General features: G+C 38.8%; 1 protein-coding gene across 1 annotated transcript in view; it reads right to left on the bottom strand.

Annotated features, from left to right (window-relative positions):
* Positions 1–726: 726 nt before the first annotated feature.
* The window catches only part of si:dkey-61l1.4 (collagen alpha-1(I) chain), a 45,373-nt gene continuing 33,637 nt past the window's right edge, over positions 727–12,462 (bottom strand). The window contains exons 49-66 of the mRNA XM_035166159.2: positions 12,268–12,321; positions 11,132–11,185; positions 10,970–11,023; positions 10,704–10,757; positions 10,567–10,620; positions 10,365–10,418; positions 10,160–10,213; positions 9,082–9,135; positions 8,911–8,964; positions 8,317–8,370; positions 8,191–8,208; positions 7,437–7,490; positions 7,236–7,298; positions 5,773–5,938; positions 5,454–5,560; positions 4,346–4,426; positions 4,051–4,236; positions 727–2,556 (exon numbers count right to left, since the gene is read on the bottom strand). Of these exons, the coding sequence (XP_035022050.2) occupies positions 2,401–2,556; positions 4,051–4,236; positions 4,346–4,426; positions 5,454–5,560; positions 5,773–5,938; positions 7,236–7,298; positions 7,437–7,490; positions 8,191–8,208; positions 8,317–8,370; positions 8,911–8,964; positions 9,082–9,135; positions 10,160–10,213; positions 10,365–10,418; positions 10,567–10,620; positions 10,704–10,757; positions 10,970–11,023; positions 11,132–11,185; positions 12,268–12,321 (1,371 nt within the window). The 3' untranslated portion in view covers positions 727–2,400. The remainder of the gene's footprint in view (positions 2,557–4,050; positions 4,237–4,345; positions 4,427–5,453; positions 5,561–5,772; positions 5,939–7,235; positions 7,299–7,436; positions 7,491–8,190; positions 8,209–8,316; positions 8,371–8,910; positions 8,965–9,081; positions 9,136–10,159; positions 10,214–10,364; positions 10,419–10,566; positions 10,621–10,703; positions 10,758–10,969; positions 11,024–11,131; positions 11,186–12,267; positions 12,322–12,462) is intronic.

Raw genomic sequence — 12,462 nt, 5'->3', positions numbered from 1 at the left:
GGTTTCAGACCGTTAGACAAATTATTTATCATGCATACAGATACTATCGAATTTGGAAACGACATGACAAAGTCATAAATATCTGTATGATATATTATCTGATGGATTCCATGCAAAACCGGCGCACAGTTGGCCCACATGACACCCGCTGCAAATCTGCTAATTCACCATAAAAATAACCTAATAAATAGGTAGGCATCAATGTTAAGTATATTTTCATGCCACCGATCACAGATACAGTTACTAAAGCTCAATTTGCATGATGAAGGAGGCTCTCAGGCAGAGTAGGAAACAACCACCAATTGTCCAGCATGGCAGAGACAGTGGTTTTCCACCCAGTGTCAGTGGTTGGAAAACCATTAGAGAATTTGTTGCAGTTATCTAGGAGGTGTAAAAGAAATCAATTATATCTGCTTTCAGCTCCCATATAGCAGTGATATTAGCTCCACTGGGAACTCACTTAGACAAACTATGTCTTTTTCAGCATGTTTGATATGATATCTGGTTTTACCAGCGTAATGGTATTTGAAGTGTGTCACCAAATTTGCACGGGATGAGAATAAGAGCAGGACAGAGCACAGGTTATTCTAGCTCATGGGGGTAAGCTCACTTCCCTGAGTGAAACAATACACAGCAACATTTATTTAAATACATCAATTCATGATCAAGCAACATGCAATATGAAATAAACTTAGCATGTTCTAATATTTAGCATAGTTAGCTCGGGGTGGGAAGGAAGCTAATAAGCCATCCAGGACTATATACGACCATAATAGCAAAATACCTTCATTTAATGGTTAAAGCTGCACTAATAGATACTTTTATGAGAACTATTGATCAAGTGACTACATGTAAAAAGAGGAGACACTCATACTGTCAGACTCACAGAGAATTATCCCTGGACTGCAGTTCCACTCAGCTGTACAGGTTTCAGGCTCTTTGAGCACACTGGTTTGGTTTCCAGCCTTTAACTCCACTCCCCTGAATGTCTCTTTTCAGGCAGATGTTTTCAACATCAATCTCTGATAAGCACCCTGTCAGTCTGTTTGGAACCAAACACCAGAGGGACAACGTTCAACACAAGCTGCTGAACATAGTGCAGCATTTAGAAACCAGCCAAATGTCTTTCTCTGGAGTTGGTGTGGACTAAACTAAAATACAAGTCAACTTTGACAGACATTCCTAAGGTTAACACAAACACCAATCCAAATAAATGCAAATTCTGCAAAAGGAAACGGTGAACATCCCCCATAACAACTTGTTAGGGTGATAATGTTGCTGTCGTGTTTTCACCTTTTCTTGTAGTCCCCAAATGGCCAGGAAATACATTTTAATGCAGCTTTAATTTTTGTACAGCTTCAGAAACAGGACAATTTGAAATCAACACAATATAAATAAGGAACCATACAACCAAATAGAAAATCAACAGACAAAAACGCATGACAAAAGATGGAGAAACACAGAAATGACTGACGTACTATAAATGTAGACTACATGTAAATGTCAAAGAGGTTTAAAAAATATCTACAACAGCCACATTATGTATTTACAGTACTTACATTAAACATGGGACAATTTGGACAAAGTTGGTACACACAATTAATTCTTGTTTGAGTTTAAAGGATCAAAATCCCATGGGGGAAAAAAAAGTTGACAATGTCATCTGAATGGTAACTCTTCTATGATTAGACTTATATAAATAAGAACAGTAAAAACAGTGCAAGGGAGAAAGGTTATGCATTTTATAAAATAGAATTTCAGATCAAAGTAGATTTTTTTCAATGCAAAGTCCAAAATCAGTGGACTTGCTAGTTGGCTTGGTGCTTGTGCATGTACTTGAACACTGGCAAACTTCAATATGAGAGACAAGACCAGAATAGAGAAAGCAAACACATTATCTGTGATGAGTTATCATCAAAATGAAAGTGACTTAATGAAAGTCAAACATTTACATAAATAAGCAAGTTTCACAAACACACACAAAACAAAACGTAAAAAATGAAGTTATTATCAGGATATTCAGCTTCAAAATGTCCCGGGTGCAAGCCAACAGTCACTGTGCAGAGGACACCTTCAGAAAGGGAGAGAAGCTCTGTCTCCTGGAGGATCTACAGCTCACTGTGTGTGTCTCTTGTCCTCAGTGTTTAAGTCAAAGAGGTTGTCCCCTATACTGAATTTACACTACGGACAATGAGACAGCTCAAGACATCCCAAGTTAACTGGCTGGTTAACATACTTACATACTAACAAAGTTGGACAACTTTCAAACAAAGCGATGCCAACTCCAACTCCAAACTGATGTCAAGCTATAAAGGACATCAGAAAAGTGTCCGAGATACACGGTGCCTGTTCAGCTCTTTGGGGCTGCAGCCATCGCACAGATCCAATCGTGCCGGGAGATCAGCTGAAGCATGCTGGTCCAATAGTGAAGCCAAACTCCCAGGTTACTTCTTCGTTTCCAAACACTGCCAGGTCCCTGAGAGGCAGCAGCTGGAGATCTTCACTTTCAAACTGAAAAATGGATTCCCGACCTACTGACTCCAACGTCTCTGACATCTGTGGGAGAGGAAGGAAATTCTCAGTGAAATTCAAGTCAAATTCATTTCTATTTCTTTATCTGTTTGTGTTTTGGGATTGTCATTCTAATGAATTGATTATGAAATGATTTTTAAATTAACCAAATGAATCAATCAAATTTCATTTGCATAGCCATATTTACAAATCACAATTTGTCTCATAAATGGCGTTCCTGGTCCCCAGGGGAAGAATCCCTGGTCATCCCGTGTGTTAGAGAGACTTTGCTGTAACTATTTACAACATGACTTACTGTGGGCCTGTTATGTGTTCAAGTATGTCATTGATGAAATGTCTTTGTGTCATGCAAGATGATGCAAAGTGTGTAGAAGTCCAGGTCACAATTTCATGCCTCCTTGGTGATGGATGTCCGAACAAACCATTTAAACCTCAAATGTAACAAGTTATATTTGTGCTGCATCCATGGTATGAACTAATTTGTCACGTTTTCCACTGTGACCTCAGTTTCTCCATGTTTTTCTGTGTTCTCCCTGCTTCCCCTCCTCCCGTGTGTTCTTTGTGTGTGTGTGCAATACAAATACCCTGGTCTCCTGCCATTCCTCACCGGATTGTTCTACCAGCTCAGTTGGTATTAGTGCTCTCGGCTGCTTTGTACAAACTACTAGTTACTCTACAGATTATTCTTGGATGCAAACATCTAGTGTTCATAATTCTCTTTCGTGTGCCCAGGACTTTGTTGCCAGTACCTCCTACCACTGCCTGCCGTGCCTGCTTCCCCCCTGACCACAATTGGCTTCAAGGACTCTCCAATACTCCCTCTACTCGTCTGCCTGCCTGCCCCCCTGCCTCAACCATCACCTGCAAGAATCCTTAAAGAGCCATTACCTGTTCTGTGTCTGCAAATTCAATTCAATTCAATCAGGTCGACATTTATATTTGACACTTATTTTTTAAATATCTGCAGAAATTCCCATCAGCCTCACCTGCAACGAGTGTTTTGTGAGCAATGTTTAGTAATCTAACATGCTACATCAGAAAGTTAACATTGCCATTATGAGTATGTTGACGAAGGCATCAATACAAAATCTAAGCACATCAGTAGAAAACAGAATAAATAGTAGAAAATATCAAATACTAAAAGCAAACGGCCATAGTTTAAATATAAGTTATGTATTCTAGGTTAGTAAAATTGCTTATCTTCAGAAGAAAAATAATAATTAATGTTAATACATACATTTTCTATAAAACTGTTTCAAAGTCAGAACGAACCAATATAGGTTGATCCTTATTGGTACATTGAGTATAACTTTCCACAGCACTATTGTTCTTTTAGGACTGCAACAGATTCATGTGATATTCAACACACAGACTTTTACCTGGAGCGGGTGTACATTAGATTTTGAGTTGCTAGGAGGATTCAACTTTGATACATCTGTGCAGGGAGCATCAGTTTCATTGATGGTAGCTTGTCAGTGATCCGTACACAGTGACTGAATAAGCAACAGTGTCAATTACCACACAGTCTGCCATTGGCCCCAGGTAACTCTGCCTCCGAGTGTCAGCCAGGAACTTGGCTTCCCTCTCTCTGTGGCTCTGTCTACTTCCTGGCTGACAGGAGTAGGTGATGGTCTGAGTGGAGACTCTGCTGTTCAGTCGCAGAAACCTCATCTGCACCACATCTGCTGCTCCTTGATACTCAAACTGTCGGGAAAGGGTTTGCATATCAGACGTGATCAAGTGAAAGGAAGAAAGAAATCAGTCAAATCCATCTCAGACAAACAAAAAAAGGCAAAATATGTGAGACGCTCACCTGGAAGCCATCTTCAACTGTGCTCAACCAGTGAAATGACATGTTGGTGCCAGAATCCTTCAGCCAAGCCTTGATTGGAACCTGTGGTTAGTCATCGATGTTAATGCAGTACTTTGATGTGTTTTACCATGAACTATAAATCAACACTAAACATGACCTCAGTTTTCAGCATAAACAATGAAAATAATACTGCAATAAAGACTACACACAACCCTACATACAAATCTACATGCAATACCAGTCAAACTTTTTCTAGTTTTTACTGAAGTCAATGTAGTTGTATGTTTATAAGGGGTGGCTGGGGCTCAGGAGGTAAAGCGAGTTGTCCACTAATCAGCGGGTCCATGGTTTGATCCCCTCCAAGTGTCCTTGGGCAAGATACTGAGCTCCAAACTGCCACTGAGAGCTCTGCCAGCCCTGTGTGAATAGTGTGTGATAGACAAAGCCCACTATATAGAAGTGCTGTATGAATATTTGTGAATGGGTAAATGTGGCAAGTAATTAAGCGCTTTGACAAGTCGATAAGTCTAGAAAAGCAGAAAAAACGTACTCAAATTAAAAACAGCATAAATAAAAAAAAATAACCTTAAATGCTTTATGAAAGCTGTAAGATCTAAACTCATTAGTTGTGCTCTAAAAATGTTATAACTCTGACATTTAAATTATTATTCAGTGTTTGTCGTTTACTGCTGACCTCTGCACCAATTACAGCTATTCACTAGACAATAAAAACTGGAGAATGGTGGTGTTCTGAATCTTTTGACCAGTGTGTATGCACAATCAAATATTACATACTTAAGCCCACTATTTTGAAAAAAAACACTAAACAAAACTGTTTACCCTGACAAAAGTTGCTAGAGACAGACAGATGGGTAGGGGCTTGTTTTTGTCTATTCTTTGTCTATTTGATAACCTATATTTTCTCTCTTATGACAGAGCAAAGCTGAGAACATCTGGAAGAAATTAATATCAATCTTCCTATCCAACAGGAAGGTAGGATGAAGGCATTCTTTAAAGGAAACTATTATTAGACGGATGATTCATGAGGATATTCAGATGACCCCAGCCTCTTTTTGATGTGTTGTGTATTCTTCAGTGTTGTTGATACCTGAGTCTGCTGTGGAGACAGGCAGGTCTTTGGTTCTGCTGTGAAGTCACAATACGCTTGAAACGCATCAGCTGGGCTGCCCTGGTTAGGATCAATGTAATACACCCCTGAAAGAAGGATGTGCTTTAGTGCAAATAATAACATCTTAACATACATCTCTGACTATTTATGTTGCATTTAGTTGACTTGCTGACAAACATGGAGGCCACTCTGACCCACAGATACGTCTAGTCCAGTGATAAAACACATTGGTTCCTCTATTAGGCCACATCCTGGTAATTGTTCAGAGCATCAGTGAATGATCGTGAGTCAGTCTCACCGTTAGTGGAGTCTGGGTGAGCCAGCCGCAGCTCCAGACATGTAGTAGCTGGGTGAAGTTTGCTGCCATCTGGTGGGTTTATGAACCAGCGGAGCTCCCCCTGCAGGGAGACCAGCAGAGCCTGCACCAGGACCGGGTTGGGCTTGTCCGACACGTACATGAGCTCCTAAGACATTCATTGCAAAGTAAGTAGGGTTTTACAATGTGCATGGATAAAATGATGAAATATGTGATGAAGAAAAAAAGTGGCATTTCATAAGGGATGTTTTTCGATTTACAGATCAAGATTTGTTTACTTGTTATTTGTGACACTACTCAGAGTTTTACCTAACAAAGCAGTTAAATGATGTCTCAGATTGGAGAAATAATAATTTGAGAAAGATGACATAAGCATTATGCATAAAAGCTCAGCACCATACAAAAGAAAACAACAAGCACTGCAACATTTCACTTGTTGAGCTTTTTACATCCCTTGAATGATAATGATTTTACGAGTTGAATCCTCTGCTTTGTAGTAATAGGTGATTGTTTGAGAAACATGTTACATCAGCCTCAGAGTAAAACACAATAGAGATTGAAATCATTAAAAATCCATTTAAATTACAATATTATAGACAGTAGAAGTAAACGCTGCGATGCTGTATGACAGAAATAAATATTTATTTCAACTTCAAGCCATACTGATGGAGAATACATACACTATATATTATATACATTTTTATTTGTTTTTTAATAGAAATTTAAGCAGCTCAAGTCCAGTGAATTATAAAATGTAAAAGTGGTGAAAGCAAAGCAAAGTAGTGCAACAAATGATTATGAACTTCTACAACAGTACTGGGATCAACTTTGTGAACAATGTTTGATTTCTATTGTATCGTGCTCAGCTGCTCGATGAGTTCTTTAATGTTTATTATTTATTTGTTCTACACCTGATTTCAGAAACACTGAGATACTGAACTACCAAAATTTGATCTAAAAAAATGTAGGTGTTCTCAAACGTTTTTAGTGTCTTATACCATTTATATCATGCATTTAATCCCTGCAATATATTGCAGTTATTCTGCCTGTGTACTATGTGTGTACTGAGTATTCATGAACAAATCTACTGAGGGGCCACATCTGTGGCAAACACTATACTATACGTGATGGCTGGAGGTTTGACCTCTTCTCCGCTGGAAGAACATACAATAAATACTCTGCAAACAACATTAACCTTGGACAACATATACACAACGACAAATGGAGACGCTTATGGAGACATGATGAACAACATTGTGTGGTATTGTTGTGGTTATTTTCATCCCCCATCCCAACATCCTCTCAACACACTTTTAATGGACTTAATCACATCTTGTGGAAGGGTAGTGCTATTTTCTGTAGGCATGTACAATATTCAAAAGAAAACCAGGACAATGACGCAATAATGTGATCATGGACACACAACGGCTCTCAGTACTGTTTACCTTCAGCTGAGTCACGGTGAGGTTGAGTGTGGCCCCTGGGGGCCCAGGTGGGCCGGGCAGACCCTAATAATAAGAATGAGACTGGTGAATACAGGGGCTCATATATGTGTGATATACTCTGATCAAACTTCTTCATTATGTCACACAACTTATTTGCATTAATCCATTGCAATGTACAGTGAACAATTCATGTATACTCACAGGTAATCCTTTCTCCCCAGTCAGGCCTGGTGGTCCAGAAAATCCTTTCAGGCCCTGTTGATCAGATTTGGCAATGTAATGGAAAATTTTACCATTATACCACACTATATATTATCTCTGCTTATGCATACTATTTCTCCTTGTGAAACTGTTAAGATGACATTAGAGCCACAAATCTGACTAGGTTCGTCTCCCCCCACCAAGACTTGGGAGAGGCCTTCAACCTGTGTCCAGGAGGCCTTCAGCATGTGTCTGTGTCTTATCTCCTGGGATTTTAATATTCACCCAGTTCACACACAGAGTTCTCACAACACATAGTTGACACACACACACACACACACACCCACACACACACACACACACACACACACAAACACACACACACACACACACACACACACACACACAGTTCAACTCTTCACACACACACATCTCTTCATTGCATCTGCATAAAAAGCAGACGCCTGCAACTGTTTCTTTGTCATTCCCTCTGCTGAATGTCTGACCTTCCTTGCAAGGAATAAAGTCTACTTAAAAGACTATGATTCTCTAGCCTCTTTATTTCAGAAGTCTCACCAGGTCAAATTTCCATCACAGCATCAATTAGAAATACAATCAGGACCAATCAGTAAACCAGTTGCCTGTTTCTATATTGTAGCATGTGATATATGCAGTATATATAATAAAGAAAAATAGATTTTAATCTGAGTTCTCAGGAAACAACCTCATCCAGTCTAGTTTTGGTTTTACCCACCTTGTGTCCAAACAAACCCTGAAAACAAAGAAGCAGATGAGCACATGTTCAGAGTGGTGACAGATTTCTTTCAAACATTAGATCAGTTATTATTGATGAAAATATCAGTTAGTGGAGACGACTTACAGACAGCCCAGGCAGGCCTGCAGATCCCTGTGTACCTGGAAGGCCGATGTTGCCCTAGGGCACATGTCAATACCAATGTGTGATTACAGAACAGAAAGGAATGACACAGAACTCACAGTTCATTGAAAGCTCTTACGATGAATTCCAGCAGGAAATGGAGAAATGAAAAACAACTTTGACTTTGTGTTGAAAGTCATAGTAGTTTTTTTTACAACATTGACACAATTCCTTCGTAACAAAGACATATCCTGTTAATAGCTACGACGTTTTAAATATATTAGCCACTGGTATCAAGGAATTTAGTATTAAAATTCAACATAGTCTATACATGTACATTTTAAATAATAAATAACCACCTACATAATAACTACCTGAATAATAAATAACTACCTATACCTACAACATGTCATCACTGTGGAGTTAAACTGACAGGCTGTGATCAAAATGGCATAGGTGCAGAAAACAAGTCTTTTTGTTTGAATTATGTTAAACATTATTATAATAACAACTTCTCATGTGGATTGTGTATTATCTTGAATGTTTTTGTGAATTATGATCGTATGTTTCATATGATGTATTTGAGTATTATTTTACCTGCTCTCCCTTTTCACCATCTCTTCCTGGCTCTCCAGTGGAGCCTTGTATTCCCTGAAAAAGCAATATTGTACATAACATAATATAAAAAATACATAATAGGAAGATTTAGTTGGTATGTCATTTGTAAAAGAAGCTTCCATGGAATACTGCATTGAAACATAAACTGACCTTTAACCCCTCTCGACCAGAAGGGCCATCTGCTCCTATATCCCCAGATTCTCCCTGCATAGAGGAAGTACACAGGAAATTCTCTTAAAAAACAAATACAACAAAGACTAAGAGTAATAAGAAGAGATGGACTCAGGGATTTTCACATTTGTCTACACGTCTACATTTAAAAACATGCAATCTGGATCAGGATAAAGGAAAACATGTGGATACAGGTGTAAATGCATGCAGCATGTATTGGGTTCAGGTCACTATCAGACTGTTCCCACCATCTGGAAGTGGTCTGGCTCACAGTGTGATCAGATCTGAAATATGAATTCATTCACCAATTCTTACGCCTCTTTTGCTGCCTTGCAATCTCATAAGTAGTACAGGGGCTAGCAAAATGTCCCCTCATCAAAAACTATTTAAAAGTGAATGACCTTCATCCATTGTATTGCTAGGGTATCAGTTCAAAACCTGCCAGCTCCACTTCACTAATTTGTGTGTTGATGTCTGATCACAATGCAGGCACAATGGAGATAATGATAAAACAAATAAATACTGGGTGCACACAAAAAAAAGTATTATTATCTATATAGATGCTTTCTTTTAATTAATACAACTAGTGCAGTCTCTGTTCTAAACCTGTCTGTTTGTGATGGGCTGTTCTCCTGACCTGTGTTAATGCTCAGAAGTTACTTCAGAATCATTCCTTGTCATTAGTGAGTCCTCCTCAAACAGTTCTACAATAAACTGTCACTTTTTATTGTTTGTGTGCAGAGCTTTTTATAAACTGCAGAGTGAATTTTCGTTTATTGTACCGGATTTATCTGCAGTCAGTCTGCGTTTTCTTTTTTTTCGAAGGAAGTCACTACCAGTACAAAATGATTTACTGTATGTGAACTTTAGGTTATTAATCATTATTAAGTGCCTTCTTTAATTACTTACTTTACTTATTTTATGAGATATGTTGTATGCTATCACCATTGAAGTACTTTTTCTATTGATAAATTAAAGTACCACTAACCTTGACAAATAAATTATTAATAAAGTAGCAAAATGTACATAAGTAAGTAAAACAAAAACAAAAACCTACCTTTAAGGCGGGTCGACCGGTTTCACCTTTTTCTCCACGAGGCCCAGCTTTGCCCTTTAAGGACATATTGCAAAAGACAAGATCCATTTTTATTTTCAAAACATCAAAATGAAGTCAAGGTATGACAAAAACAAAGACACAGCAAAACATTTGTACTGATGATATAAAGATAAAAGGACTGATTGGGGTTATAAAGACAACTTACATATGTTCCGTGTCTTCCTGGAGGACCAGATGGACCCAGATCTCCTATCTTCCCCTGCCGGGCAAGAGAAAGACTTGATTCAATACAATACACTGATTGACCTGAAATCATTTTAGTTGAAAGCAGCAGCATCAAAGTCAAAGTTCAGATGTATACAGGTAACAGCTCATACAGATTGTCAGGATCAAAAGTCTCAACTGACCTTTTCTCCTCGTCTCCCTCTCAAACCACTACTACCAGCTTTCCCTCTTTTCCCCTTTAAAAGAAAGAGGACAAATTTGAGTTTAGGATGTGGATTCAATGTCCCATTCATGTTAGATGTCAAGTGTATCATCCTACCCTCCTCCCAGTGCGTCCGTCCTTCCCTGGACGTCCACTTCTGCCATCATCCCCCTGAAATAAATCCATTGATTTTTAGACTAAATGGTCATAATAGCATCACAGTGTATTCAGACACTATTTTTTAGCAAACGTTAAGCCAATAGGGGAAATAGTGCAATTATTTGAAATGGAATTGGTTTATGTGAGAAAAATAGTATATAAAAGTGTATAACATCAACAAAGTGCTTCAGTGTGGTGGACACAGACACAGGGTTTGAGCTGACCTTTTGACCTTTTGGTCCTTTCCTTCCCACCAGTCCAGGAACACCTTTTGGTCCCTGAAGCCGATACAGATGAAGGTGGTCAGTCCCACTATAAGAGTAGTTCACAATACGGTCCATGCTCGTGTACTGTGATATCTGTAAATGTGTGGAGGCAGCACTAACCTGAGGCCCTTGAAGGCCAATAGGGCCCTGAAGCCCCACGTCACCGTCTCTACCCTGGAAAAGGCAAACACAACAGGCTGTTTGTTATATCAGGCTTTAAAACACTAATGAAGGGGTCATCTGGTCACGTTAGTGTGTTGGTGAAATGACTACAAAAGTCCCCCCTCTTCTTTTTTGGTACATTCAGTCAAGAATGAGCTGACTGCTAAAGGCTTTACTAGGGATCGTTCAATATGAAGAAAGAACATTAAAAGGTTTTCTCTGAACGAAGTTGATCTGTGAAGGTGGTGGACTCCATTAAGCAATAAAGCTTCTAAATAACTTTTTTTCCCCTGCAGCCTTTTCCATAGAATTTCCCTTATGTCTACAAGACCTGTGATGCTGAGACTCAGGTTTGAGTTTGGACTGTGTGACACAGGGAGCCCTGGACACCAGAAGTCGTACCTGTAGAGTAACATGTTTAAAGTTCATGAATGAAATCAACCAGCAGATTATAAATAGCCTTATTATTAATAAATTATTCTATGCATCTTTTTAAAACAAAGTGAGGTCATGACAGTGGAGATGTTCAGGTAAGATGCTTTTCAGGGCGTTATCAGTCTGTCTGCTGGTTGAAATATCTGATTGGAGGGATTACCATGAGGTTCTGTACAGAAAGCAGAGTGTCCAGACTTTGGTGATGTCATGATTCGTCCCTGTTACTTTGTGAAACCTTGTGTTTGGACATGTTTTGTATATATAGACTTTGACCTTGGTATTTCCCTGTGTTTGCATTTATGCAGCACCAATAAAGTATAGTAAAACACCCTGTGATCAAAATGACCGTATTTAATAAATTTTTGCATACTCCTGCTGACTAAAACAGATAAACACAGATGAAAGCATAACCGCCTTGGCTGATGTAATAATATCGCTGTTGGAAAGTACTGTCAAGATGAATAAATCCAAATATGCTCTGGTAGGTTCACTGTTCAACATCAAAAGGCCTTTCTCCAACCCAATCTTCATGACGCTGACATTGTGCAACCTATATTGTTTCCATTATCTTAATGCCTAAATGCTGTTGTGCAGTGTAGGATTTTCTGGAAACCCCTAATCTGTTATGATGCCCCTCCAGCTGTGGGTCTTGGCTTTACCTCTGGTCCTGGTAATCCTGGAGGGCCCTTATTTCCTGGCAGGCCATCAGGACTCTGCAAACAGTAAAGTGACCCATCACCATCTGGTGTTTACACATTTAAGAAATCTTTTGGAATTAAGATAATCATTTAAAAAACAACTACATGTTTTTTTTCAAACCAACACTCAAGCTAAAATCTTAGATTTGTATAAAA

Source organism: Hippoglossus stenolepis, chromosome 9 (assembly GCF_022539355.2).
Source record: "Hippoglossus stenolepis isolate QCI-W04-F060 chromosome 9, HSTE1.2, whole genome shotgun sequence".
Taxonomy (NCBI): domain Eukaryota; kingdom Metazoa; phylum Chordata; class Actinopteri; order Pleuronectiformes; family Pleuronectidae; genus Hippoglossus; species Hippoglossus stenolepis.
The sequence above is the reverse complement of the archived record's forward strand: the minus strand, read 5'-3'. Positions and strand labels throughout refer to the sequence as shown.